General features: G+C 41.2%; 1 protein-coding gene across 3 annotated transcripts; it reads left to right on the top strand.

Moving 5' to 3' along the window:
- The first annotated feature begins 162 nt into the window (after nt 1–162).
- Nucleotides 163–25679, top strand: sun1b (Sad1 and UNC84 domain containing 1b). Of its 3 annotated transcripts, none has more exons than XM_085351606.1 (23): nt 163–394; nt 2714–2811; nt 13403–13609; nt 14335–14579; nt 15736–16008; nt 16139–16273; nt 16709–16837; nt 17498–17581; nt 18261–18371; nt 18520–18639; nt 18742–18835; nt 19563–19621; nt 20135–20325; nt 20461–20736; nt 20833–20925; nt 21291–21382; nt 21486–21630; nt 21743–22057; nt 22205–22289; nt 23329–23444; nt 23550–23717; nt 23811–23903; nt 24013–25679. In XM_085351606.1, exons 2-23 carry the CDS (start codon nt 2735–2737, stop codon nt 24127–24129), a joined length of 3225 nt encoding a protein of 1074 aa, XP_085207732.1. In that variant the 5' UTR covers nt 163–394; nt 2714–2734; the 3' UTR covers nt 24130–25679. The 3 variants fall into 3 exon arrangements, with proteins under 3 accessions (XP_085207732.1, XP_085207731.1, XP_085207733.1); XM_085351605.1 differs by lacking the exon at nt 163–394 and adding an exon at nt 2250–2310; XM_085351607.1 differs by lacking the exons at nt 163–394; nt 16139–16273; nt 16709–16837 and adding an exon at nt 2250–2310.
- The last annotated feature ends 1413 nt before the right edge of the window (nt 25680–27092 follow it).

Raw genomic sequence — 27092 nt, 5'->3', positions numbered from 1 at the left:
CGAGCAGTGGCTCAGCAGATGCCGTTGCAACGCCGCTTTTCCTCCAATAGATTTAAAGTGTGCGCTCTGGCCGACAATGGATGGTCTGGGAGTGGGAGGATCAGCTCAGCAGCGATCCTTCTGGCTTTGTTACGCCCGGGAAGCCATTTTGGAAATCTGCTTGTTGTGCACTAGCACAGCAGTCTCTCGCCACTTGTAAACTTTGGCGTATTTCTGTGAGAAAATAGCGTTGAAGGATTTGTGGATCCGCAGTCATAAATAAGCCTTTTGGGGGTTCCGCGCGTCGGGATGCTGGCAGAAGTTTGCGCATGTTCCCTGATAGTACTGTGTGGATCTTACTCATTTGGATTACGCTCTTAAAGAATAACAGCATAAATGGAGCCTAACAACGCGGGCAAGTTGACCAGCTGCTTTGAAAATCATATTAATGTAGAAACTGTTTTTAGTGACAGTGTGTTTGCATTTTTTTTTTTTAAATTCGGATCTTCGCTGCGCTCCTTTGCCAACAGTTTTGACAGTGTGCGCAATTTTAGGCCTGATTTTCTACGGTCGTTTTATTACATCTGCGACAGTATCAAACGTTAGACGCGTTCTCAGTGGTTAGTAGTGATCAGTAAATGCGTGTTGTTTTTACAGATAAATCTCAAGTTGACCTGCACGATGAGCAGTGTGATTAGCGCGTCGTTGCACAAGCCTGTAAGTCAGTGACCGCGCTGTCTAAATACATCCAGCTTCTAAATTTAGCACGAATGTAACGGGGCTGATATGTCATCGGGCCTGAGCGCAATACAGTTAGAACAGGAGTACACATGTGCTGTAAACAGTGTTAGTGTATTACTGTGTTTTGACAGTAGCTGGAGCAGTCACAGGACTCAGCTGTTTGCGCTGTTCGTCGCACACAGTTTGCGTAAAGGAGGCAGCAAAAAAATAAAAAGGGAGATGTGCGATAGTACTGTGGGAAAGGTGTAAAGGTGTCACTGTGTTGCATGTGTTTGTTTCTCTTGTTACTGTTCAGCTTGTCTCTTGGTGGATTAATGCACCGTAGGGGAGATTATTATTTAATTTCGGAGTGTCCACATTCAGCGCCTGCGTCATGATTCAGCGCAGTGCTGACATGTTGCAAAAAAGGAAAGAAAGAAAAAAAACAACAACCCAAAACTAATCCTGGCTGAATTTAAGTAGTCCCCTTGGCTTTTGGGAATTTGTTTCCTTTTATCCCGCTTTTCGGCTTGGAGACTTGGATGTGGATTTGAAATCATGATTAAGATTATGGTGTTGAGAGTTTGGCCATCTGTTTTATTCTGCTGCTCTGTCTTTGAGTTGTTGAACAGAAGTTTGAGTCAGACTGCCACATGCACAGAATGCCATCTAGAATAGTTGCTCTGTTGTGGCCAGAAACCTCCAATCGGACACTGTTATTGCATCAGTTATCTCATTTAAAGCTGTCTGAGGCACCTTATACTCTGCATGTAGCTTTGTGTGGTGAGGTCGTGGAAGTGATCCATTTGAGCCAAAATCTCACTCTTCAGCTTGCTTAAATGCTCTGTTGCAGGCAGCTTTTTCTACCCTTGGCTCTGTATGATATCATTTAGAGTGCATATCCCTACTACAGCAATCAGGGACACTCAGCAGTCCCACCCACTTGCCAGTCATACCTTTCGTATGCAAGTGTGAGGCCATTGACGGAAAGCAGGCTTAAAAATGGAGCTAAGATGGCTTGTTTCAGGCCGTGGATGGACTGCAGCTTTTCATCACAGCCCAGTATTTGAATTCTGCATGATAATGCAAATCTAAGCTACGGACACATTGGGTCCACTTTAATATTGACATGCTCGCAACAATACACAACTCTTCAAACTGTTCACCAAAGTAGGAATATTTGCAGAACTGCTGTGTTGGAATGCATTAATCTTACCTTGGTTAACCTGAGAAACTTTCAACTGTGAGCATGTGGAACGAAGTATTTGTTCAGCAGTTCACACAATGCAGGTTTCACTAAGAAGACCAGCCGTTTGGCTTTAGACTTCCCGCCCATTGCCTTATAAATCAGCCCCACCCCTTTGTGTTTTACTGGGTTTCATAATACTCAGCTTACTCAAGTGCTCACTGTAGCTGTAGCTGTGCTGGTGAGGAGTCCTCCTATTACAAAGGGGAAGAGGATCGTCATTCTTTGGCCTGTCTCTACCAGCCTTTTCGATCAGCTGCTTGTTTTCTTTGTGTCCGGAGGAGAAGAGACGAGTCATTCGCTACAGCTTCACTGGTGTCCGTAGCTTCTGTCATCTACCAGCGTGAGCCAGCATGGAGGAAGAGGTTGGCCAACTCTCAACCACAGGCAGAAACACAGTAGTATTGTTTTTCAGAGGAAAAGGAATGTCCAGCAGCTCTCATTAGGGTCTTGCCTGCACATGGCTGTGCAGCACAGCACTTACTGGCGGTTGTGTTTTCTTGGAGAACAGCCCAGTGAATGGAGCTTGAATTGATTTGGGAAGAGGCAGGAAATTTGCTAGTGCTGTGTTATTTTATAAAATGTAGATGCAGTTCTGAATCTGTACTCGAAATGCAGTTAAGCTGTGGCGCAACTCGAGCTCATCATTTCTGCCAGAGACAAACTGAACAAAGCGTTTTGCATTTTGTTTTGTGTGTCTGTGAAGTTGGTCTGTTCTTGTTGTCCTTGGCTAAAATAGTCCTTTGCCTTGAATCCTAACTCTTGCAGTCTAAACAAAGAAGTCTGAACATGGATTTTTCCCAGCTGCACACATACACGCCACCACAGTGTGCTCCAGAGAACACCGGCTATACTTACTCTCTCAGGTGAGACTTCAGCGCTGCGCTGCCGTAGACTCGCTGCGGTACTCTTGCTGCAGCATCAAACATTCAGGCCCACAGCATTTCATTCACACCTTGCATGTCATTTGTGGCTGCTGAGATCCTACTGGTGCATTTTAATCAGAGTTGTCCAAATACTCTCTCTTCTGTTTGCTCTAGTCCATGAACAGAATATGCTTGAAGTCAAACTCTAATTCTCATGTAATAATTTTTCTGTCTACTTGGTTATGACTTGCATTTTATCCGATTTTATTTCCTTACTGAAAATATCCATCTGTCCCTCAGCTGTTTGAAAGTTGAGAATATGCACATGATTTGCTTTTCATTTAAAATAGAAATGCCTTCATTTATAAGAACAGCATGAGATTGTTAAGTGTATTTGCTCCTCAGTACATTTCTGTGCTTGAACTTGAGGTTTTAGTAAATCTGTGGCTGTAAAAATATCATCTGGTTGTGGTTTTGATGAGTCAGCCTCACAGTTCAGTTGTGCATTTCGTGCTTGGTGAGCAGTTGAGAAGCCTTGCGCAGAAATATATTGTCTTGTCTGTACGCACTTTTCGCTATATTGCAAAATCAGCGTGGCAGTTTAAAACTTTTCAATGATTTTTAGAAGAAAAGAGAAGAAGTCGTGGTGTTTTGAATTTATTGTCGGAGAGGATGCTGTCCATACGTGTGCATGCATGTAACACCAGCCTCTCCCATCGTGGTCCTCTTCCACACCTTGTTTCTTGTCAGTCATCCTGGCTTGGGCGTGGTTGACATTACATCAGTAAGGTATGTGGAGGAATCTACGACTCATTGCTTTCAGAACAGAGGAGCATTTGCAGAGCAAGAAATTGTAACTTCATTGTGCCTTTCCTCGCTTTAGGCAATGGGAGAGTGATTGCATGACTTTTAGGAGCTTCTCAATTGAATATGAGAGTATGAGAGAGTCTTGTAAAAAGTCATGTTCGAACAAAGACCCCTCATTTGGTTTACAGCTTCTCTTGCAGAAATGCAAATCACATGGTGAGAAGTGCACTAAGCAGATCCATGTGCTCTTTCCCAGCCAGCAAGACAAAGTCAACAGCAGCTTCAGTAAATGTGTGTCACACTAAGTTGTGTTGTTTTCATTATGTATTTGATGTGTCAGCAGGTGGGATTGGTATTTATGGACAGTGGTAGTTGGCTGACTAGATGTTTTTTACGTTAAGCTTTTAGAGTAGCAAGTAATCTCTGATGCTGTATTATAATGAAAATGACAAAATATTAACATTCTTCAGATTTCAGGTCGGGATTGTGGCACACAGGGTGTGTTTTCAAGTTGTGTGAAATCCTTTCCTAGTAATAAGTCTCATGAGTCACAGTCTCTAGACTGAGGCCAAATAAGAAGAATGTACAAAAGCTTGTTTGACTCCTCACCCAAGTCTGCAAGGTAGACTTGAAGGGCTCAAACACGCTAATCATGTTCCTTTGAATGCAGTCAGCTGGGGAGCTATTAATGAACCTCCCAGTCAAAGCCGTGCCCGTGATCTCAGGATTAGGCTAACAGTTTATGCTGCTTGACTAGCTAGTTGACTGATCTGTTGTTTTTATTAGCCTGTGTCTACTGCAGCTCAGAGGCACTAAATGTTGGCGCTTGCAAATAGCCCCTCATGTGTTCAATGTGTGTGTGTGTGTGTGTGTGTGTTTGAGTGTGCATGGTCTACAGTGAATGCAAGAGAATAGCACAGAGAGGGACAGGGTCAGGTGACAGAAACCGTTGGCCCATCTGTTGTCAAAACTCAAAAGAGCAGAGACAAGTTTTGTAGCAGTTGATAGTGCTAGAGGAAGGGGCTTCCCTCTTACCAGGAAGAGACTGTTACAACATGGACCCAGCAGTCTGAGTAATACTGTATGTGCTCCCAATGAGAGAAATGCTCGTGCAAATCTAATTTATCACCAGACAAGGTTTAAGTTGGGGAATTCCCCAGTGCCTACACAGCTGCTACAATGTAGAGTGAGCCTCAGTCCAGTAAAAAGAGACTTCTCAATAGTCTTTTCTTTTATGTTCTAAACCAGGATACTTTGATTCATGCTCCGTAATCCTGATTATGATACCTCAGAAAATTGGTTCCATTCTTTTTGACACTGTTTTAGATGATCAGAATCAACTTCCTGGAGAGTTTAACCAGGGTTTTCCTGCTGTCATCAATATTAAAAAATGTAAACAAACATTTGTTCAAAAAACAAACAGAAAAACCCTCCATCCATATAAAAATGCAAAAATACAATTGAAGCTTAGAGCATGCTGTTAGGAGTGACACAGCAAACCAAAACCACAGCTGAAGGACTTTTTAAAAGGTCCATATTCAGTGTCCTAAAACTGTTGAGAAGAGGGAAAACGGTAAAGGTAAGCTTAAAAAAAAAACAGCTTTTGCATGTGTGAACAAGGCTGAAGTACAAAACACCACAGACTTTGTGTTATGTCTTCTCTTGAAATATTGTTTAGAGTTGGGTGATATTTATGTGACTAGCCCAGGAATAGTGATGTAGACTCAGTCCTCTTTGTTATTTCTGAAGCCTTTTCAGATAACTGCATATTCTAAGCTTGAAGGTTTAACATCATAGATTTTTTTTGCACATTTTTCAGCCTTTTGACTTGATAAATGGCAAACAAGAACAATTGCACTTTACAGGCTGTGACTGAGAATTTAGTTGCACCACCTCCAGAAAAATGCACTGAAAGCAGGTGTGTTTGTAAGTGTTGACTCTTAGAGACCCTCCATATTTTATAGAAGTGGAAGTAGGTCAGTAGGGCTGGGGCTTCTGTTTGGGGGCTTTTTCTCCATCAAGTGATGGTTGAAGTGTGTAAACCGTAAGCAGCAGGCTTGATTGAGTACTCTGATACTATATAGTGCTATCTGCAAACATTAGCTACACATAAGCGATGAAAAATAAATAAATAAATGTGACAATAACAGATAGAAACTCAGCCTTCTAGCCATGGAAACATTTTTTTAAATACAGATTTAAACAGATTTTTTTTATTATTATTAATTTGGTTAAGCAAATTGATGCAAACATAAATCTGCAAGAACATACAAAGCACATTTTCTCATCAGATTTGTGCCTGCTAGTCATGCTCTGCAAGACCAGGTTCAGGAATACAACATGAATAGGGTGGGGCTGAGTGCACTGAGAGTAAGCTGGACAGTTGTTGCTCACCGTGCTGCTGCAGTTGTTTTGACATGTGGTCTGTTTTTTTTGTTTTTTTTTTAACTACATGCACTGCTTCACAAGTGCCAAGTAAATGACAGCAGCTGGATTTTTAAGAGTTTAAGAGTTAGCTTTCCTCTTTTCTTGTGAGTGTTATCCAAACATTTCTGTTTCTTTAAACGAATAAAAGTAGAAATTTGAACCTTAAATCTTAAGTGCGTGATGAATTTGATTCTGCATAAAAGAAGCACTTCTGTTTCTGGCCTGTATTGTGTTTTTGCATCACAGCATCTGTCTGTGGACGTGGTAAATATCTAGCTTCTGCTTCTGATGAGTCTCTCTCCAGCCAGAGATTTGTTTAGGACGGTCTCTGTGGCAGCAACAGCAACATAAATTGGCACACTGTGGTGTTATAGCACGGATAGGAAAAGGACACCACACAGCAGGGCAGAGGGAGGTACTGTCTGTGGGTGGGCTCAAATGATCCTAATCTCAGTGCCAAATCCAACCCACCCAAACATATTTGGATGGAAATTTGAAGACTCTCAGATCCTGGATTCTGGTAACTATAGGCCTTGGCACTTAAAGGGCTCAGTTGAACAAAACAGGAAGACAGAGGGGGCTACAATTGTGCTCTGATTTCATATTCTCCCCACAGCCTTTCGAAGGCTCGCACAACTGAATTTCCAACTGAAAAAACTGAGAGGAATACAATTTAAACACAATCAACACAATCCTGTAATATCACAGGGAGGAGATTTGAATAATGGAAACGAAATAGAAACGAGCGTCAGCCAAATAACTGCATCCCAAGTCTCTAAAATAGTTTGCTGTTGGCACCAATCTAATAACCCATGAACATTCAGTAGTAGAACTTGCAGTAGGTTCAATTTTCTTGGGCTTGCAGCATTCCCATATAACACATTTTGTGTTGTTTACAAGAGATGTAATGTTTAGCTGTGATTAGATTAAAGTGCCAGCCAAAGAAATTTTGATTTATGAGATTGCGGATGGAAATTGGACAAATTCAATTAGAAAATCTGATGTCTGAATCCACCTTTTTCCTTTCGAAAGTGATGTTCTATGTAAATGGTTCTTTTACGTGGTAGGACAGTACTTAAGACATTCAGGTGTGCACTGGGCAACTAACAAAATATTTGTTTGGACGACTTTAACTAGGACTTTTCATTTTTCTGAAAGTTTAAATCAGGTCAGCATGCCCCTCTTATTATTGTGCGTGTGTGTTGGTGTATAAACCTCCTGGCAAGCTTTTGACAAAGCATTGCAGCCACAACTGTGGTTTCCACACTGAGATTTACAACCCAAATGGTTTTTATAACCTCTGTTGAAGATTTGTGTGTGTGTGTGTGTGTGTGTGTGTGTGTGTGTGTGTGTGTGTGTGTTAGTGTTAGACAGAGGGTGCAAATGGTAGCCATCATGGGGCAGGGTTCTTACTAACTGGACATATTGCAGCAGACTTCAGCTGACTTCCTGCTGTGTTTAACTGTTTTTTTTTTTTCTGCACTTATCACAATTGCTTTGATCTCTTTTATGCTGTGTTCACATTTTCTCCTGCAGATGAAACTGAGATATCTTTGAGGTCTGAATGCCATTGGTAAAAATGACATTTTTCTTTTACTTTTAAAAAACTACAACTGTTACATTTTTATAGTTTTAATTAGAGCAGGGCGATATGGCCAAAAATATTTATCACGATATATATTTGAAAATTTGCGGTAACGATATAACCGACGATATAATTGATGCGAGACAAAATACAACTCCACAACATTACTAGCGCAAAAAGACAACCTTCCATTTATTTTCACTTAAACAAGAAGCTGGTTTTTATGTACATTAAAGCTTTATAAAAATGTAACAGTGCAAATGCAAATTCCTTGCTGAAAGTTTAACCAAAAGGCATTTCCAGTAGAAATGGGCTGACATATCCTGAGCATAACCATGTATAATATCCACTGAAGTTAAAAATAGGTGCTTTGCAACATTAAACTGCAGTGTGCAGTACGCATTTTTCGGACCATAAGGTGCACGGGATTATAAGGCACATTAAGCGAAACAAAGCAGTCAGATAAATCAAACTTTATTAAACTCATTCTTCTTGCTTCCTCCACTTCTGTACCATTGATTCATTAATGTTGAATTCTCTGGCAGCTGTTCTATTCCCATGTTGTTGCAGTATATTAATGACTAACCTCGTATTGTGGATGGATTATCTCAGTTGTTCTCCTGACTGAAGTTTGGTCCGTTTACAGCATCCTGCCATGCGATTGCATTTGTCTCTAACCATGAAGAACCTTCACGTTAACTTTTATAAGTGGAAAAGTGTTAGTGTTCGTCCTCCAGCTTCACTGTTTATGTTATGCTAACATAGCTGTATCGCTAGCGATCACGTAGCACATCATTATATACCAGCTAGCCCAACTTCAGTAACCCTACAAACGTCACTGCTGTTTAGTTTCCTGTCTTCATTTATGTTGGAAGTGATAGCAGAGCTGTACGTTTGATTTTTTTCAGAAATCTCTCGGTCAGAACATGCAATATCATGCTTAGGTAACTAGCGAAACTAGCGAGCTAACTTCCGCTAGCTTCCTGCTAACTTCTAACTCCGTTAAATGTAATAACTTTTGTTTTCATGGATGCCTGGAAGTTAAACTTTATAGTTACACCTGGTAAAGCAGCAATGCTGATCGTTTTATTAAAGATGAAAGAATTTAGACAGGTTTTAACTCTAAGTGATGCTGCAGTGTTGTTTGACCTGAAGAATACGGAGTTTAGGACCCAGATTACTCCCAGATTTAAGAGCATCTTAGTCCGACAAATATGACAATGACAACGGCCGCTTGCATGTTCTGCAAAAAAATGTGCTTTGTTGTGTATCTGACGGACAAACACCAAACCAGTTCCACATCACGGAAGTTGCACCATTTTTACAAACCAATTCTGGTTCATCTGTTTCACTCAACAATCGGCCATGTGCGTATGAAAACAAAGGCACTGCGCATGCGCGTTTTACTCCCATTCTATCGCGATATTTCATTTTCCTATCGTTGCCTAACATTATACCGGTATTACCGTGAACGGTATAATATGGCCCAGCCCTAGTTTTAATGTCTTACAAGCTAACCGTTCCTATAAAGGCTCAAAAAAACTATAAAGAAGTTAAAAAGTGATAAAGGAACTAGACAAACGTTACAGTATAATACAACTTTTAGCCCTTAGCTTACATCTGTTCACATATGTCCCTTAAACAAGGTGGGCTAAATCATTCATTGCTGGACTTTAAACAAGGTTAATGAAAAACGAAGGGAAAAAACTAATTAGTGCCTCCCAGCTGATCTTTTTTTTTTCTTTTTTGTGCAATAAGTTTTTAGTGTTTTTAATGAAACCATGCAAAATTTGACTTTGATGGTATCAATATTTTCCAGATTAAAGGCCCTTGGAGAACATCAATCAATCTTTATTTATAAAGCACTTTTCATACAAAAAATGTAGCACAAAGTGCCTTACATAGTTAAAAGCAGCCCACCCCACCCTCCAACTCACTCCCCACACTCTCATTAACATAAATGATGTGAATGCACATATCTCCCCCCCCCCCCCCCCCCCCCCACACACACACACACACACACACACACACACACACACACACACACACGCACACTTAAAGAGTAAAAATTGGGCTGGGTTCACATGAGCCAAGTGACATGGGGCTTTTAATGGGTTTATACGTTTTGGGGTTTTATTTATGTCATTTTTTTATTTGCTGCCAGCATTTCTGAGCCCTCATAACTTCTTTAGTAGTGAAGATGGCCACATTTACTTACAGACATTTACTTGCTGTATGTGAATGCATGATGCTTGATCACAAAAATGACTTTATGTATTCATTCCAGTATTCGGAATTATTATTTTTATAATAACTGAATGGATATGCTCATTTTATTTGCTTGGTGTCAACAAAGTGTCTCCTTTTGTATTTTGTATGATGAGATTTCATACTTTTGCATACACTACGCAAAGCAGGCTTCATGTGGGAGGCTATTTAGAGATGGGAAACAAATTCTAGCACTGGGGGTGTAGACTCACCTGTGGTGATGTCACAGGAGTAACTTTTTTTCTGTTGGTGTGGCGGGATCATATATCACTGGATAGATGAAGATGAAACCAGAAGTGACAATTTCCTGAGTTATTTTGGCAGCTTCTGCGATTTCTGCACTGTCATAAAAGAAAACAAAAACCCTAAAAAAACAATTGGTTTTCTGTTTCAGTTGATTATTTTATTAAGTGGGATCAGTGGAGACCTGTCTTTCGTCCCATGGACGAATGCTTCCTGTATGAGCTGTAAGTTCCTTGCACTGATCATGCATAGTAAACAGACTCACCCAGCTACATTTACACCCGGATGAATGAATGTCATGACATAAAATATATATTTTGTGATTTTTACTTGATTGAAGGCTGAGCTTTAGTAATCTATAACAAATATAAACGGCTCGACTGCATAACAAATGTCCAAAGTAACAACAAGGCAAACTTAAGCTGGTTAAATGTAGATTCCAGTCTGATCAGATTGGATGTGCAGTTGTGCGCTGTAAGAAAGTTTGGCTGCGCCCACTGAGTGTGGGAAGATAAAGCTTTAGTCTTATGTAAGGAGAGATTCCAGGAAGCTGAATGTCAGGATGGAAGTGTCTTCTCTCTGTAATGTACTGCATGGCTCTTCATCTTTGTCTCCTTTGCTGTGTCCATCTCTATTTTTGTCACGGATGTGGGCCGTGGAAGCCGCCTGGGAGAGAGCGGCACATGGATGAATTTGGATACCCGATGAAACGAATCGCTTGTTTTTAAACTTTTTTTAAATTTGCTAAAGGAGGGGGTGGTAACCAGCTCTGTTTGGAGGTAAAAGCTTTGTTTTTATAAAAACCCAAATGGTGTTTGTTCTGTTAAAATATGCCCACATGGGGTTTCCAGGTAGAACAGAAGGTTATTAGGAAGCTTCTACCTGGCTGTAGGCTATGCAGACAGTTTCCTCGTGCACACACCCTGATCTGCCCTGTAACACTTGCTTCCACACCCCACAGAAACGTTACTAATCAAACCTGAATCATTATGCTTTGGTATGAAAAACACACTTCTGTGTGTGCGTGAGTTCTTGTATAAATAGGAATGAAGTTGTGTTTTGATAAGAATGTAACCTGGAAGCAACAGTTATTACATTTTATCCACTCCATGTTGCAGCTGTTGAAGTGTGGCATTCAGACATTCTCGCTGTGGACCGGAATCACTGGATTAACTCCTTTCGGTCATTTTTGGATCACTTTAAAAAAGAGAATTGTCAGAGTTTGGGACTCGCAGTTGATTTGGAAAGGCAAATGCTCGACTGCCACGCAGCTGTTTCCCAATATTTAAATTTAAAATTTGAATAAGATAAAAAGAGGTGCAGGTGTGATGGAAAACTGATTGTTATTTTGATATTTAGCCTGCCTGTGTTACGGTACGCACTATTTTCTCAGGCCTTTGTTTAGACAGTGTCCAGCAGAGTCCTTATAGTCTCTACTGAAGCTCTGTTGGGTCTGTTGTTTGGTCATTTTCACAGCACAGATGCTTATTCAGGGATATCAGTGCTGTAGGCATAAGTGGACAATGATTTGAGACAAAAATGTTTCCAACTTTTGATTCTAGTTTGGATTTTACTCAAATTTTACTCTTGCCTCCTACTAATTAGTGCACTAATGACAGTGCTCATTATAGCATTTTAAAACCTATTTTGCTTTGAAAGATTTGTAACATTTTTTTTACTTTTTGGTGTTTTACAGAAACCTCTCCTTGCTACCAATCCTGTGTATATGCTTTGCATTAGAAGATAGGTTAATTTCAGATCAGCAGGATACTGCCCCGGTGGTCATGTGTTCAAAGAAGGGCCAGTTGGATCAGCAGGCGAGAGGCAGAGTGAGGACAAAAGCACTTAATTGGCTCTCAGTGGGAGTGTGTAATCCTCTGGGTTTTAGAGACCGAGGGAGGGACACAGAGCAACCTGCATAAGATATAAACGTGCACAAATGCATGCACATACTGCTGGCTTGGTCAGTCTCCTCTGAAATCATATGCCGCGTGTGCTCTGCAAGAGATATGGACAGGCCATAAAACTCGTGTTTACACATTTACAGAGTTTCCTTGTTGAAGTGTAACAGGAAGTTTATTCCCCGTCCTCCATTGAGAGGCTCAGTCCAGAGCTCCACCCTCCCCACTTGTGGACAGACTTTACAGATCGTGCTGGAATCTAATATTTAATAGATTATTTCATAAATTAAAGGAGGAATAAAATGCTTTTGTCTCATTAATCAGCAATAATAAATATTTAAAAGAGACGCCTTTTGAATACTGTAAATTCTGTCAAAAAAAAAACCTTTCATTTCATATGTGTCATATTAAAATGAGATTTTTTTTAGAAGGAAACATTTTCTTAAATGCCTAAACAAATATTTTATGTTAATGCAAATTTTAAAAATATTGTTATTAAAGCCTTGAAATGAGTCCAGTCCAGTACACCAGCGCTTCTTTAGATGTAGCAAAAACTTTGCACTGAGGGTTTTGTTATAATCGAGTTCCTTGATGAGTCATTCAGACCCTACAGTCATGTTTGTGGTGCTTGTAAAGCATTAGTGCCTCTACTATTACAGAGAAAGATGGAACAGTTGTACTTTAAGGTATTTTCTTTTCGCACCAGCCCAGAGGCATTAGCAAGTTCCATAGTGTTCCAGTGTAGTCTGCAGTTGTTTGAATGTTGTCCTGGCTTAGTGCCTACTCTTCCAGGTGGGTGTGGCCCTGTGAGTCACAGCGAAGCACGGCAAACAACATTCATAGTGTGTTCTGACTTTCAGTTGGTTTTACAGGGAGGGGAGTAAGAGTCTCGTGTTTAGCCTTCTCGCATACTTTGGATGTTTACTGGGTTTGTTTGTCTAATTTTACTTTCAGAGACACTCTGTGCCTGTTCTTATATTTCTCTCTCCGTGGTGAGTGAGTCACTTCCTGTCAGGAGCTCTGCCAGTTGCAGGGAACAAAAGCATCACAGCTCTGTAAAAAGGACTGGGTTTGTTTTTTGTTTTTTTAAAAAGTGTCTCTAAGTTGACTAACTGAGGGACAGACATGAGTAAAAAGGCAGGATATCCCCATTCAGTATTGATTTGAAGCATAAAGGCACTCTCGAGGCTTGTTTGTCTCCAAAAGGATTCCCATGCAGTGGATAAAAGAAACGCCCTCTTTGTAATTAACTGTCATGCAGTGCCTTCTTTCACAGAACAGTTTTGTTTTCCTTCCCAATTTTCTAACATTCCCGCTCTTTCTGTTCTTCCTGCTTTTCTCTGTCCGCTCTCACTCTCAGCTCCAGCTATTCAACAGCAGCGTTAGAGTTTGAGAAAGAGCACCAGATAGCTCCTGTGTACGAGTCGCCCAGGATGTCACGACGGAGCCTGCGTCTCCAGACCAGTGCCAGTCACTATGGAAACGAGAACCTGGCTGATTACTCCCAGAACCACCACAGCAGCAGCAGCAGCAGCAGCAGCTACACCAGCACCAGGAGAGAGACACGGTGAGACCAGCAATGGGCACTTTTCCTCTTTGACTCTAACATTTAACTTACCAAAGAGTAAAAGAAGAATTTTAATAATAATAATGGATTGCATTTATATAGCGCTTTTCGGGACCCCTCAAAGCACTTTACAATGCCACTATTCATTCACTCTCACATTCACACACTGGTGAAGGCAGCTACAGTTGTAGCCACAGCTGCCCTGAGGGCAGACTGACAGAGGCGAGGCTGCCATATCGTGCCATCTGCCCCTCTGGCCAACACCAGTAGGCGGTAGGTGAAGTGTCTTGTCCAAGGACACAACGACCGAGACTGTCCGAGCTGGGGCTCGAACCGGCAACCTTCCGATTACAAGACGAACACACAACTCTTGAGCGTGGCGATCGTGGCTTTATTTATGTTGTTTATTTACGTTTGGTCATTCTGAATACCAACACAGACTGATTTGTGTCTCATGGCTTAGCTTCAGAATAGTCTGCCACTCCATCTACATTAAGCTGATTCTGTGGACTTTTCTTATCATGTAATTTTTATTATCTGTATTTAATTTGTTTTCTAATGCAGTTTTGTATTGCTGTTTGCTGTGTTTTAATTTTCTATTGTATGTCTCTTGTGATTATTGCTGGGTATTTATAGTTTTATTTTGTTCTGCAGCACTTTTTGACTTCTTTATTCCCACGCAATTACCAAACTCACAGCTCTGTTTCCCCTCTCTGCTAACACAGGACGCTGCGGAGCAGAAAGCAACAGTCCAGTTCCAACTCCCTGTCTTTATCCCTGAGCCAGGCCGCCACACCAAGGAAAACCCTCGCCTTCTCAGCTGCTAGTACCCCCATTAACAGCAGCAGCAGCTTGCAGCAAAGCAGCACAGCGTCTGATGCTGCTCAGATCACAGCCATCGTGGAGCAGCCCCATCTGAGGCAACGCACTGTCACTACCACAACAACAACTTGTGTGGATGGACACTGGGGTAAGTTGGAATAAATAGCTACATAACAATAAAGACTCAATCGCGAAAGAGAATACTTCTGAAAAATCTCCTTTAATTAAGCATTTTATTTGATTCCACAGGGCAGAATATACAACTGAACTTCCTCTCTGAAAAAATAAAATGACAGATGTTATTTTTTTTTTAAGTTCCTAAAGACTCTATCAAAAAGAATTTGAGGCTTATCTTGGGTAACTGCTCTTTGTTGACCCTATATTAGATAATCTTGCATACCCAGAATAATTGCTCAGGAGTGGAGATACGACAGGATGAAGTGAAACTGCTGAGTTGGTTGAGAAAATGAGGCGGAGTAATGGTAAAACAAAATGTTCAGTCAAGTAAAAGATATGTTATTACAACACAAATGAGAATATATAAAACAAATATTTATGTTTGGGTAATTGCAGGGTTTTTTGTTTGTTTGTTTTATTAATTTTTTTACTTAATTCAGACATTTGAGTATCAGTTTTATTTTTGAATGTGAACATGTTTACATGCTCCACGTGGGCACCTGAGATCCCCTGAAACTCCCTCAAAAGCAGCTGCACACAGATCTGTGGATGGTATCGTTTCAAATTTCATTTTTCTACAAAAACGTCTCTCACAGAGTGAGGCACATTTCTAACTTCCTTTCTATCGTTCAGCGAGCTAAAGCATCCAGATGGAGGCCGCTTACTGTGCGAGAGAATAACAGGAGACATTCTGTTGCTTCTAACTTTCTCTCTGACTGATCATTTCCACTCAGACATCTGACGTAAAATCACTTTCAGACATTATCATTAATGCTCGCGGAAGCTTCAGATATTCACTGTTGACTATCACTGAGTCTGAGGGGCGCAAAAGCCTGTAATCTGGAGAGACCTGTTTTTTGTTTTAAGAGGACTTTTCCAGAACTCCATACCAAAAAATGTATCTTAACAGCAGTGTACTCCAGCACACTTACTGCAGATTTATGCAATCTTGCAAGAGAGAGTAAAAGATCTTAATCCTTATTCTGCTACAGTAGGTTTTTAATGTTGCTGTGTGCAGTCAACTACTTTAACACCAGGAAAAGAATATGTAGCTAGTAGTTTAATGGTTTCCTTTGTGTTTGTTAATGAATGATTCATAAACATGTGAACACGCTCTCCTCCTACAGGGCAGACTCCCAGCCACAGTTTATCAAGTGTCAACGGCGATGCCAGTACGTCAAAGTCCCACGCCGCGCTCTCCAATGGCTACATTTGCAGAGACTGCTCTGTACACTCTCAGAAGACGGACTCCTTTGTCACACAGTCCGCATCGTCATTATTATCGTCATCATCGTCGTCAACATTTCAAGCTGCCGAACCTTCCACCGATGCCCTCTCGTCAACATCATCACCTTTCACCAGTATTTACAGCAGAGACAGGAGTCGAAGGAACAAGACGGGTGAGAAATGTCATACTTAAATACAGCCATTGTTTTTATTGCTTGGATAACTGAGCTGGGAGGTTAAATGCATGTTTTCACTAAGTTGTGAAATGATGAGAATGTAATCAGTAGTGGTGTTTCTCTACAGGTGTCCTGGCTTCCATGTCTAACACGTGTATACGCTACAGCAAACAAGCCTTGGCCCCCATAGTGTCCTTAGTCACTGTGCTCTTCAACAGTGTGGTCTGGCTGGGTTCAAGGGCCAAGAGCCAAACAGGAAAAGGTACACAAAAAGAGACATTCTTTTGTTCTTCATTCTTTTCCCGTCATTTCCACATTTTCCTCTCTCATCGTTTGTCCCAACTTCCTGAGCCGCTCAGAGTGAGACTCTTGGTGATCTTGAGAGAGAACTGACTCCAGGAGCTTTTAGAGATGTGTGCAGCTAATTTGAAACCTCGTGATTTCTACCTCACCAGCCCTGTCACCATCACTCTGTCTCACTCTCTTTGTGTTTCATGTGTAACCTTATTACCTTTTCCTCTTGCTGGACTCTTTCCATAGCTTCCTGTTTTGTTTTTATCCAAGTGCATCTTTGGGGAAACTCCTCTATCATTAATGTCACTTCTTCCTCGTCTTATCACCAATATTTATCTGTAGCTTTTTGTTGAGTGTGTGCATTTTTGACTAACACTAAGAATGCGGACCGGTGTGTCACCAGGTGCCTTGACATCGTTTTCGGACTCGGTGAGACAAGCGACGTCCTCAAGTTTATCCCAACTGTGGCTATTAAAGCAGACCACTCTCCACAGGATGATGGGCCATGGGGCTAATGGATATGAAGGACAAGGTACCCACTGTTACTACTAAGGGCAAAGGTTAAAGGTCGCAGCTCCTGACATCTTCACCTGCTCTTGTGTTAATAAACTTTCCTGTTATAATTTCTTTTTTATCACTTCCTTCCTTCTTCAGCTCTTACTGTTTTGTTTGTTTAAGGAGAAAGGCGCCTCAAATGGAGATTTTTTTTTGACGTTCAAGAATCTCTTCCTCATGTGTTTATGTCTCAACCTTCACTTTCACACTTTTGGCTTCTGTTTCTGAAGGAGGAAGTAAACTAAACACAAAATTAAAATCAAAACAACCATCGCCTGATTGTCAAGTGTCGAGTATGTGGCTGGTCAAGCAGAACTAACAAGGCTCTTTGACTCCAGCCACTTTATCAATGTGCAATCAAAAGTTTTAATTAGCAAAAAAAATTTATTTCCAACTCTGCTGCTGATCTAAGCTGTTTTTTTTCACAGCTGCAGAACTTTATCAACTGTGACCTTTTCACTACATGTGTTTTCTCCTCACTCTTCTATCTACTGCTCTTCATTTCCTTCACGAGGACTCCTCATCGTCACATTAGTGGCGTGCATTTTGCCATCCTCACACTCCGCCTTCCTTTTCATCATAACTTTCTCACACAACTGATAATATTGCTAATACATGCCCTGTGTGTATATTGCAGCTCACTCGAGCTACTGTGGAAGCATGAATGTGAAGGATCTGGTTACTGAAGATGCGTCACATCTTAATCTCAATGGCTCCCTGTGTAAGCAGGCACTCACACACACTCACACACATGCATGTGCTCATTTTCTCACACGTAGCATGATTGACAGAGTTAATGATATGCGTGACCTGTGTCTAGATCAGCGAGCAAAGGTTGTGTGAACTGATTTAGCTGGTCTGAAGCCCGTTGACCGACGTGACCTGCAGATGTTTCTTTGTCTTAAATGTGTGCCTCAGACTAATGTCGAGCCATCAGTTTACACAAAAACGTCACACGACTGACCATGGTCCAAGAAATAAAGCAAATTACTGGTTGAAAAGCATCTTGTTTTAGACTAGTAATAGGTGAAGTAGCTGCTGGATTTCACAATGGTCTTTAAAATTAAGAATAAAAGAAACAAATATGACAAATACCATTTTCAGTTGTTCTTCTGAGTCTGAATAAATTCTTAAATAATTAGAGACGACCTTTATGTCAGGAAACGCAGCTTTGCATGGTGCAGCATCTCATGCATTGCAGAGTTATATAGAATATGCATGCTCATGGCTTTTTAAAAAATTATAATATAATTTGTTTTTCATTTTCTTTATTTTAATTTGCTTTGCTTTGATAATTTGCCCGACTGCGTTTCTTTCTTTTTTTTTGTATGATTTCATTCACACATGCTTTTTTTCTGTTCATTCTGCGTGCCTGCTGTCCATCATTTGGGCTTACACAGGTGATGACTGTAAAGGGAAGCAGGTCTCTGAGACACACACCGTCCTCCTCAAACAGTCGTCTAGGTCCCGCCGACTGGCGGGGGCACTGTGGAGCGTCCTAGTTTATGCAGGTTAACCAGCACTTCTCTTATTGTTGATCACACCGTATAAATTTACAGGAACATGTATGTTTTGATCATTCAGTTGCAGCTCGATCAGTTTATTGCTTTAGCTGAGTTTAGTGAATTAAACATTTCCCTCTTTTACCCTGTTTTGCAGGTCACTGCCTCCTCCAGCCAGGTTACTGTGTGATGAGAGCAGGCAAAGCTTTAGGTTCAGGTGTAGGGACGGCAGCACAAAGGGTGCTCTCACTGTTCTGGATGCTCCTGGCGGCTCCAGGTCAGTAGCTCTTGTTTTTATTTCATCTTTTTAGAAATGTTCATTCTCTACTTCTTTCTTGCCCTCTCATTCTGTGTGTTTTGTATTTTTCTTTCTCAACAGTGAAGGCAGGCAAAGGACTTCTGTGGTTTCTTGCAACAGGATGGTACCAGCTGGTGTCTCTCATGTCTCTGCTCAACGTCTTCTTTCTAACCCGGTAAGAGTCGTCCTTCCTCAGCTGTCTTTCAGAATCTCGCAAGGAATAGAACAGAGTTTAACATTTAATCTGTTGAACAGCTTTCAAAATACTAAAATATCTACATTTGATTTTTCTAAGATAAAACTGTGCAATAATATAATGGGATGGATTTCTGCATTTTAGCTGCTAAAGGTGAACTTATTTTCATCAGGAGGTAGTAGAGGCCAAACACGGTGTTAAAAGAGAGTGAACACTGGACTTTCATCATGCAGCCAGAAACAAGACACCAGATAAATGCTAATGATGCCCTGTAACTGCTGTGTACACAGTTTGGTCAAACAAAGAGCTGTCAGGCTCAACTGAGAATCATTATAGTGAGTACGATCAGGTCTGACCTCCACTAGCAATTAAGTATGTGACAACTTTATCCTAGGCTTTCCTCAGCAGTGCAGATACACGTTGCATATCTAATTGAAAGTGCTGGAAGTTCTGTTAACAAACTCTATGAACTCTCTAAAGCCAAGTTAGGTTATTATGTTGTTATTTTCACTCCCATCGAGTGACCACAGCTCATAATCTTCAAGCAGTAGTGACTGCACTGAGTAAGACATTTGCAGTTCTCATAAAGCCACATTTCCTGAGCTGTGAGAACATATTGAGTTATTACCTGGGGATTTTGCATTCATGCCACATGTCCTCCTGTCAGTTGTGCGTTGCTCTGATGTATGTATGTTCTGTGTTTCAGATGCCTTCCCAAACTCTGGAAGCTCCTGTTGTTGCTTTTGCCCCTTTTGCTTCTCCTTGGTGAGTGCCTTATCAAATATCTAACCTATTTAGCGAGCACATATAGAAAAAGTGATCGTGTGGCGGTAGATGTTATAACCAGCACGCATCCCCAGAGTGTGGGACAAATCAAGTAGCAGATTCAGGTCAGCCTTTTCAGGGCTGTGCTGTGGTTGAGCTCTGCTCACACAAGCTCTACTCACATAACGGTAAATCACAAGCACATTTTATTAATCCTTTGTTTACTTGCTGAAATACTCCTTAGTGTACATGGCTTAGCCCTTACATTGTCATCACGATGGGCTTGCTTACTGCTGCTTCTGTAAATGAGGGAAGGAAATATTTAGACACTGTAGTCTTGCAGCTTCACTTATAAATGTGAATATTCAAATATCTCATGCCTTGTATTATACACATGACCCACAATTTGGACTATTTTGTATCCACAATGTTGATATGTTGACTCTGTAGGGTTTAGGCTCATATCAGTGTGTTGAATAAGATTTAACAGTGTTATCTGTGATTTGTGTGCAGCTTTGTGGTTGTGGGGTCCGTCCACTGCTGCCCTGTTTGCCTACCTGCCAGCCATAAACCTAACAGAGTGGCGTCCTGCGTCACCCTTCACCTTCTTGTCAAACTTGGTACCAGTTCCTGCCTCTGTACCTGGCCCTGCACCAGAGGCTCCCATGGAGCAGACCCCAGCCACCCCAGTCTCACAAGTATCGGTAAGGGAGAATGAATATATATATATATATATATATATATATATATATATATATATATATACATACATACACACATGTCACTACAACATGATTATAATCACTGATTGATGTTCATTGATTTATTTCCCTCCTCAGCCAGTCCTTCCCCCTGTGGCAGTCTCCAGTGTGGACATGGAGCGTCTTGAACGCGTCGAGCGTCAGCTAGCCCTGCTTTGGGAGCGAGTCCAGCAGGGTAACCAGAAGCAGGAGCAGCGCCATGATAACATTTTGGGTCTCTACAGCACCCTGAGGGAGCAGCTCCATACGCAGACTGACAGGGACAGCCTAGGACTGTGGGTGGCCTCCTTGCTGGACCAGAGAATCGGTGTGCTGCGAGGAGAGCTGGAGCAGGAGAACACACAGAGAGCGCAGGTAGGTGGATGACACAGTGCCAAAAACGCAAGTTAGTGCTGAAAGCTCAAGAACAGAGTTACAAGAGTTACATTTTTTCATTTTATTTTTTTGCAGGGTGCAGAGCTGCAAAAACAACAGCAAGAGAGTCAGGCAGCACGACTGGCTGATTTAGAGTTACTGCTCAAAGCTCTGTCTGCCAAGACTGAGGTATGTACTGCAGGTTTGCTGCTTTGCCACTGAGAACTTATAAAAGAGCATTAAACACTAAGTGCCAAACAGTTAAAATACTATAATATTTGTATAGTGTTGGAAAAATGGGTTAGACAGCCAAGCTGGTAAGAATGCAGCCCTGGTGTTAAGTCTGTATAAAGGGAACAGTGGTGCAACGTGAAATATTTAAACTTGCACTTTCTCACTGTGAAAGCCAACAGGACAAAATCACATGTCCTCCTTGAAAAAATAGTATCCAGTATGTATCTTGTCACTTGCAGTTTTTTAAATATGCTAACCGAATCCTCCTGTTTTTATATTTTCTTCACTGCTTCCATAACTGTTTTATATGTGTGCGGCAGGAGGTGCAGCAGAAGCAGCAGCAGTATGAACATGAGAAGAAGAAAAGAGAGAAAGAAGCTGTCACTTCAGCTGCAGACACGGCTCCTGTGAGGTACAAGAAAAAAAAGGAGAATAAATAAACCTTACAGTCCACTTTTTTCCCTTTATTTTGTTGTTTGTGCTGTTTACATTTTGAGTTTCTGTCTCCCGATCAGTGTGGGCGTGAAGCAGGAGGACCATGACGCTCTGCTAACAGAAGTACAGAGACTTGAGGTAGAGCTGAGTAAAATCAGACAGGACCTGCAGGGCGTTGCAGGATGCAAGGGCAGGTGTGAGCAGCTGGACACGCTGCAAGACACTGTAAGTCAAATATTGACTTTTGTTTGGCTTTGTAAGACAATAAAAGCTTAGCCTGCTTGTTCTGTGAATCCTCTTGTATGAGTTTTTAAAATTGTCCCCGTCCCGCTCCCAGATATCAGCCCAGGTGTCCTCTCAGCTGCGTAAGGAGTTGCAGGCTCTGTTCTTTGGTGTTGGTGCTTCCGGAGAGGAGCAGGGCAAGGTGCCCGAGTCTCTGATCCACTGGCTGTCCCAGCGCTACGTGAGCACGCCTGACCTGCAGGCTTCTCTGGCCTCACTGGAGCTTAGCATCCTGAGAAACATATCCCAGCAGCTGGAGGTCAGCAGGACCCAGACGGTGGTTGAGGCTGAGTCCAAAGCCAAGAGCATTGTTCAGACAGTAACCGGAACTGTCCGGCACGCTTCTGCTGCCGAGGGACTGACAGAAGAGGTAATGTGTGCACACTTACCATCAGCATCATCAGTTGCATTTACATAATCCTAGTTGAGCTCAGTCTTGAAGACTGTTACTTTGCAATGGTTTTTTTGTTTTGTTTTTTTAGGCTCACATGTCATTTTTATCTCTGCTTCTTATTAGCAAGTGAAGCTGATTGTGCAGAATGCTCTGAAGCTCTACTCCCAGGATCGGACAGGCCAGGTGGACTATGCCCTGGAGTCTGGAGGTAAGAAGGAGGAAATCTTTCCATTCTTTACACAAGTCAGTAGCTAAGCCAGTGCGGCTCATCAGGCTGGTTATTACATAACTCACGTCTGTGCAGTAATGTATCAACAAACTGATGTTTGGTACATGACTACTCTTATAAAAACTTTAGGTTGCAAGGTAAAGTACACTGTAAAATCTGAATGCTGCATAAATCACATTATATTTAATTGCAACACGTCTCTTATGCAATACGAGTGCAGGCATTAGCAAGCTCAAGGACACCAGGGTATTAATGCCAAAATCTCCATTGTGAAATGTGCCACTAAGCAGAGTGTTGACCTATATGGGCCGGTGACTTCAGCGTGTGTGTGCACTGAAACATTGTAACACTTTCATAGAAGAAAAATGCACATTATTTAATTGTAATGCTCTAGTTGCATAGAAGTAATGGCGATCAGTAAAAGCAGTCCTGGTGTTGTGTTGATGTTCTAACTGTTAAAAGCGGTATCGCCAAGACTGAGTCGCAGTCCTCAACTTTAACTATAGGGCTCACACACTGTGCAAAGATTTAAAGTTCACGTAACATCAGTGGTTGGAGAGTTCCCCCGGGCAACTAGTTTGCAGAGAGCATCACAGTTTGCTGGTGATTGCTGCAATAAATTCATCCTGTTGTCTCGCCACACATTGCCTCCTTAATGTGCATGACTGGCATCTCGTTTTGTTTTTTTTACCCAGGATTGCAACATGCCAGTATATTAGGTTGGGATCAGTTCCATAAATGAGCTCAGACATGTCTGAAATAATTGTTACCGCTACCACTAGTTTGCCTTAAAGCAAAGTAGCAAGACATTTTTTTAAAAGTAAAATTTTCATTGCAATAAGCTCCACGCTGTCTGAAAACTGTTAGGAACTGACAGCAAGGTTTGGAAAGGTTTAGGTTTTTCACAGCACTGTGTATGGTGTATTTTAATATTAATGATTTTTTTTGTGGACTTGAGAACGAAAACTTCCGGTTTAGTATAATTTCTGATTGTGTGTCTGTGTGTGTGTGTGTTAAGGTGGCAGCATCCTCAGTACCCGCTGCTCTGAGACCTACGAAACCAAGACGGCCCTCATGAGTCTGTTTGGCCTGCCACTCTGGTACTTCTCCCAGTCTCCACGTGTTGTCATTCAGGTGAGCCTCGCCATGAGCTGAATAAAGTTGCGTTGCACCAAATATAACCAGTAAATAGATAGAATCTGCTGATCTAAAAGCCAGTCTCTCTCACTCCTCCACTAGCCTGATGTGTATCCTGGAAACTGCTGGGCGTTTAAAGGCTCTCAGGGCTATCTGGTGATCCGGCTGTCCCTGAGGATCCTGCCCACATCCTTTGCTGTGGAGCACATCCCCAAGACCCTCTCCCCAACTGGAAACATCACCAGCGCCCCACGCAACTTCACCGTCTTTGTAAGAAACACACCAACGAAAACCATGTAATGAGACACCTTCTACTCTAAAGCAAACATCCCAGGTGATCACAGGCTGCTTGTTTGTGTTCAGGGTCTAGATGATGAGTACCAAGAAGAGGGAAAGCTGCTGGGACACTACACATACCAGGACGATGGGGAGTCACTGCAGATCTTCCCGGTTATGGTAACTTTAGAGGCACTTCTTAACATGATTAGAAATGTAAAAATAGTAATAATAATCACCTCAATGTTTGTCAGCAGTTCCTGAAATCTTCCACTTTTTTTCCCCTCAGGAGGAGAATGACAAGACGTTCCAGATAATCGAAGTGAGGGTGTTGTCCAACTGGGGTCACCCCGAATACACCTGCCTGTACCGCTTCAGAGTCCACGGAGAACCTAGACCTCACTGAACCAACCACCACCACAACCATACTCACTTATATATGATGCACCACCCCATCTGTACATAGCTCTCACTGACTTAAACCCGTAAAACTGAAGGGACTCTGCAGGAAGTTTGTGGATGTTTTTGTATGAAAAGCAAAGAAGATGTGGATTGTTTAAAGCATTGTGCTCAGACCGAGTCATGAACGTAGTTTTTTGCGTAATTTTGAAAGAATCACAGGAAAGTTTGGATGAAGACTGTTAAAGATTGGGAGAATTTGAACCACAGAAGAAGCTAAGTCCCACTGCTACCCTTTTCAAGGCCTCTTGCACTGAATCAGCCCCCACCCCTGAGGGCACCAAGGCTCGCGGGAGCCAACAAACCCACCAGTCCCTCCTCAACACCTTCGACAAGAAGGTGGATGCTTGACATAAGGAGGGGGGCGGGGTTACAGACTCATCTCCACCAATTCTTCACACACCGTATCTGTCTGATTTTTCTTCTTATCTCTGTTTAACTTTTATTTTTTAATGTTTCACATCAGAGTACTATTTTCAGGATGAAGACCACTGCACCTTTGCCTGAGATGATATCCAGGCATGTCACTTCAATTTGTTGTCATGTCTCCACAGTGACTCCTACAGAACTGTTTTGGGCAGTCTGCAGGTCTGCACTCGACGCGTTATATCCACTACATTCTAATCTTGGCTTCATGCTTCCATATAGCCATAACTAAGACTTTTATTTTGGAACTGAACATGCTGCCTATGGATAAGCGCTGAATGTTTTCTGAAGCGGCGGCTTTGATGCAAGTTTCCTTTAACTACACAGCAACATTATAAAACCACTGACCTGAGCTCTATGTGACTAAAGTATTAGGAGGATACTCACTATACGTCTCATTATGTAGAGACTCGTAGTTTTTACACCATGAAATTACCAATGTTGAACTACTCCTGTCAATAATTTCGCTTTTTCTGTTCTGCTTCTATCAAGAAGAGGTTCACTGTCTCCCTCTAGCTCAGTTAATCGTCCTCCTCACATGAGCTCCCACTATTCTGAAAACCCTGAAGGAATGTAATCTGTATATTTTATTGTTGATAGCTGATCCTTTATAATATCTCCTTTTATCAGTGTTGCTTTATAAAAAACCAACATCCTGTCATTATAATTGTACTACTATTATTTCTTCTGTTACTCGTGGTGTTTTACTTCTTTGATTTGATTTTTGGGGGTGTTCATTTTAGAGGGTGCTCTGCAAGAACTTGTTAGACAAATGTTTGTGGCACGGGTCTTCACAATTTCTTTAAAATTAAGGGTTCTCTCATCAATTTTGGTTCAAAATACGGGAAAGTCTAAATTGTTATGTGTAAAAAGGAAAAAAAAAAGACTTTTGTTCACAATCTTATTTATTAACAAGTCAATTAGTGGCTGCAAGGTAAGACTTCCTGCAATGTATATTTTGTTAAAAGCTGTTCAGTGCATTTTGGAACCATCTTAGTTCTTTTGTTTGTTTGTTTGTTTGTTTGTTTGTTTTGTTTTTTTAAAGATAAATGGCTATTTTTGTTCAGTCATGAGATGACTTAACTGCTTTGGATTATATTCCAATAAAGACTTTAATTTTGAAGAAATAAATACATCATGGCTAAAAATTACTATGATGAGCTCTAACTTTTCCTCATTTATATTCACAGCGGAAACGGTTAAGTGAATATGTTGTTGTTTGTTTGATCTTTTACATCATCATTTAGCAGGAGCATCTACAAGCAAAAATCTGAGGATCAACAGGCCTGAGTAATTCTGAGTTAACCAAAAATAATATGCATGTGTTTTACCTTAATACTTTTGAGGCATATATAATCACGTACAAAAGTCTTTACTGCTCATCTCTTCATATTTTAAGAGGAAAATTAGAAATGCATGAAATGCAAAAATAGAGTATGAGGCAAAAACAGAGTTTGCACAGTTCTAATGAGCTTGAACGTCAATATTTGGTATGACCACCTGATCTCTCTGAGCCAAGGTTTCTTGTAATTTTGTTTAATCAGTCTTCAGGAATAATTCTCCAGGCTTCTTTAAGGACATTCAAAGCTTTTCTTTGGATGTTGGCTGCCTTTTGTTCTGTTATCTATTGACATGATCCCACACTGCTTCAATAATGTTGACCTCTGGGCTCTGGGGAGGCCAATCCATGACTGATAGTGTTTCATTGTGTGTCTTTGTTTTTTTGGGGTTTTTTTGTCCATCCAAGTACGCTTGTACTGCATTGGCAGTGTGTTCTGGATCATTGTCATGCTGAAAAATGAAGCTGCTGCCAAGTTTTTTCCAGATGGTATTGCATTGTAGATCAAAATCGGATTGTACTTTTCTGCATTCATAATTCCATCAGTTTTGACAAGATCTTCAACATCATTGGCTGAAACTGACCCCAAATACTATCTGTATTTTACAGATAGAAAGTTTTGGCCAGTTGCTCTTTGGGAGTCACCTTGCTGGTGCAAAAATGCTAAGCTGTGTTATCTTTGGCATTTTTTTAGAATCAACTGTAGGCACAGCTCTGGTTCATCCCTGGAGTTAGGGTTGTGAATGAATCATAGGTCTGTGTTTAGTGAAAAAGCAGCCAGTGTCTAAAGAAAAGCTTTGAAAGACTTTCTGATAACCTGTACAAGAAAGCCTGTCTCCTTGGAAGCAAGATTTATAGAAATGAGTGGTCTCTCAAAACTTGCATAGTACTTTATTATTCAAAAACAGTCTTCTTCTTTTTTTTACGCACGTTGACTCCTTTATTATTGTTAGGAAACAAACTAAAAAAACACGGCATACTCTTTAGTGACTGCCATTATTCAGTGTGTCTTTGCTGAACTATTTCTTTCTGAGTCTCGCAGTATTGTTAGGTAAATACTCCTTTATAGGATTATTTCTCCTTAACTCCTATCATTAATCTAAGAGTTATATGATCGATACATGTATGTAGTTATCTGCTGCCCT

This window comes from Diplotaxodon limnothrissa, linkage group LG4 (assembly GCF_057381915.1).
Source record: "Diplotaxodon limnothrissa isolate DT_005_m linkage group LG4, D_limnothrissa_male_GT1.1, whole genome shotgun sequence".
Lineage (NCBI taxonomy): Eukaryota > Metazoa > Chordata > Actinopteri > Cichliformes > Cichlidae > Diplotaxodon > Diplotaxodon limnothrissa.
Note: the sequence above shows the minus strand (reverse complement) of the source record. Positions and strands in the feature narration are given on the sequence as shown.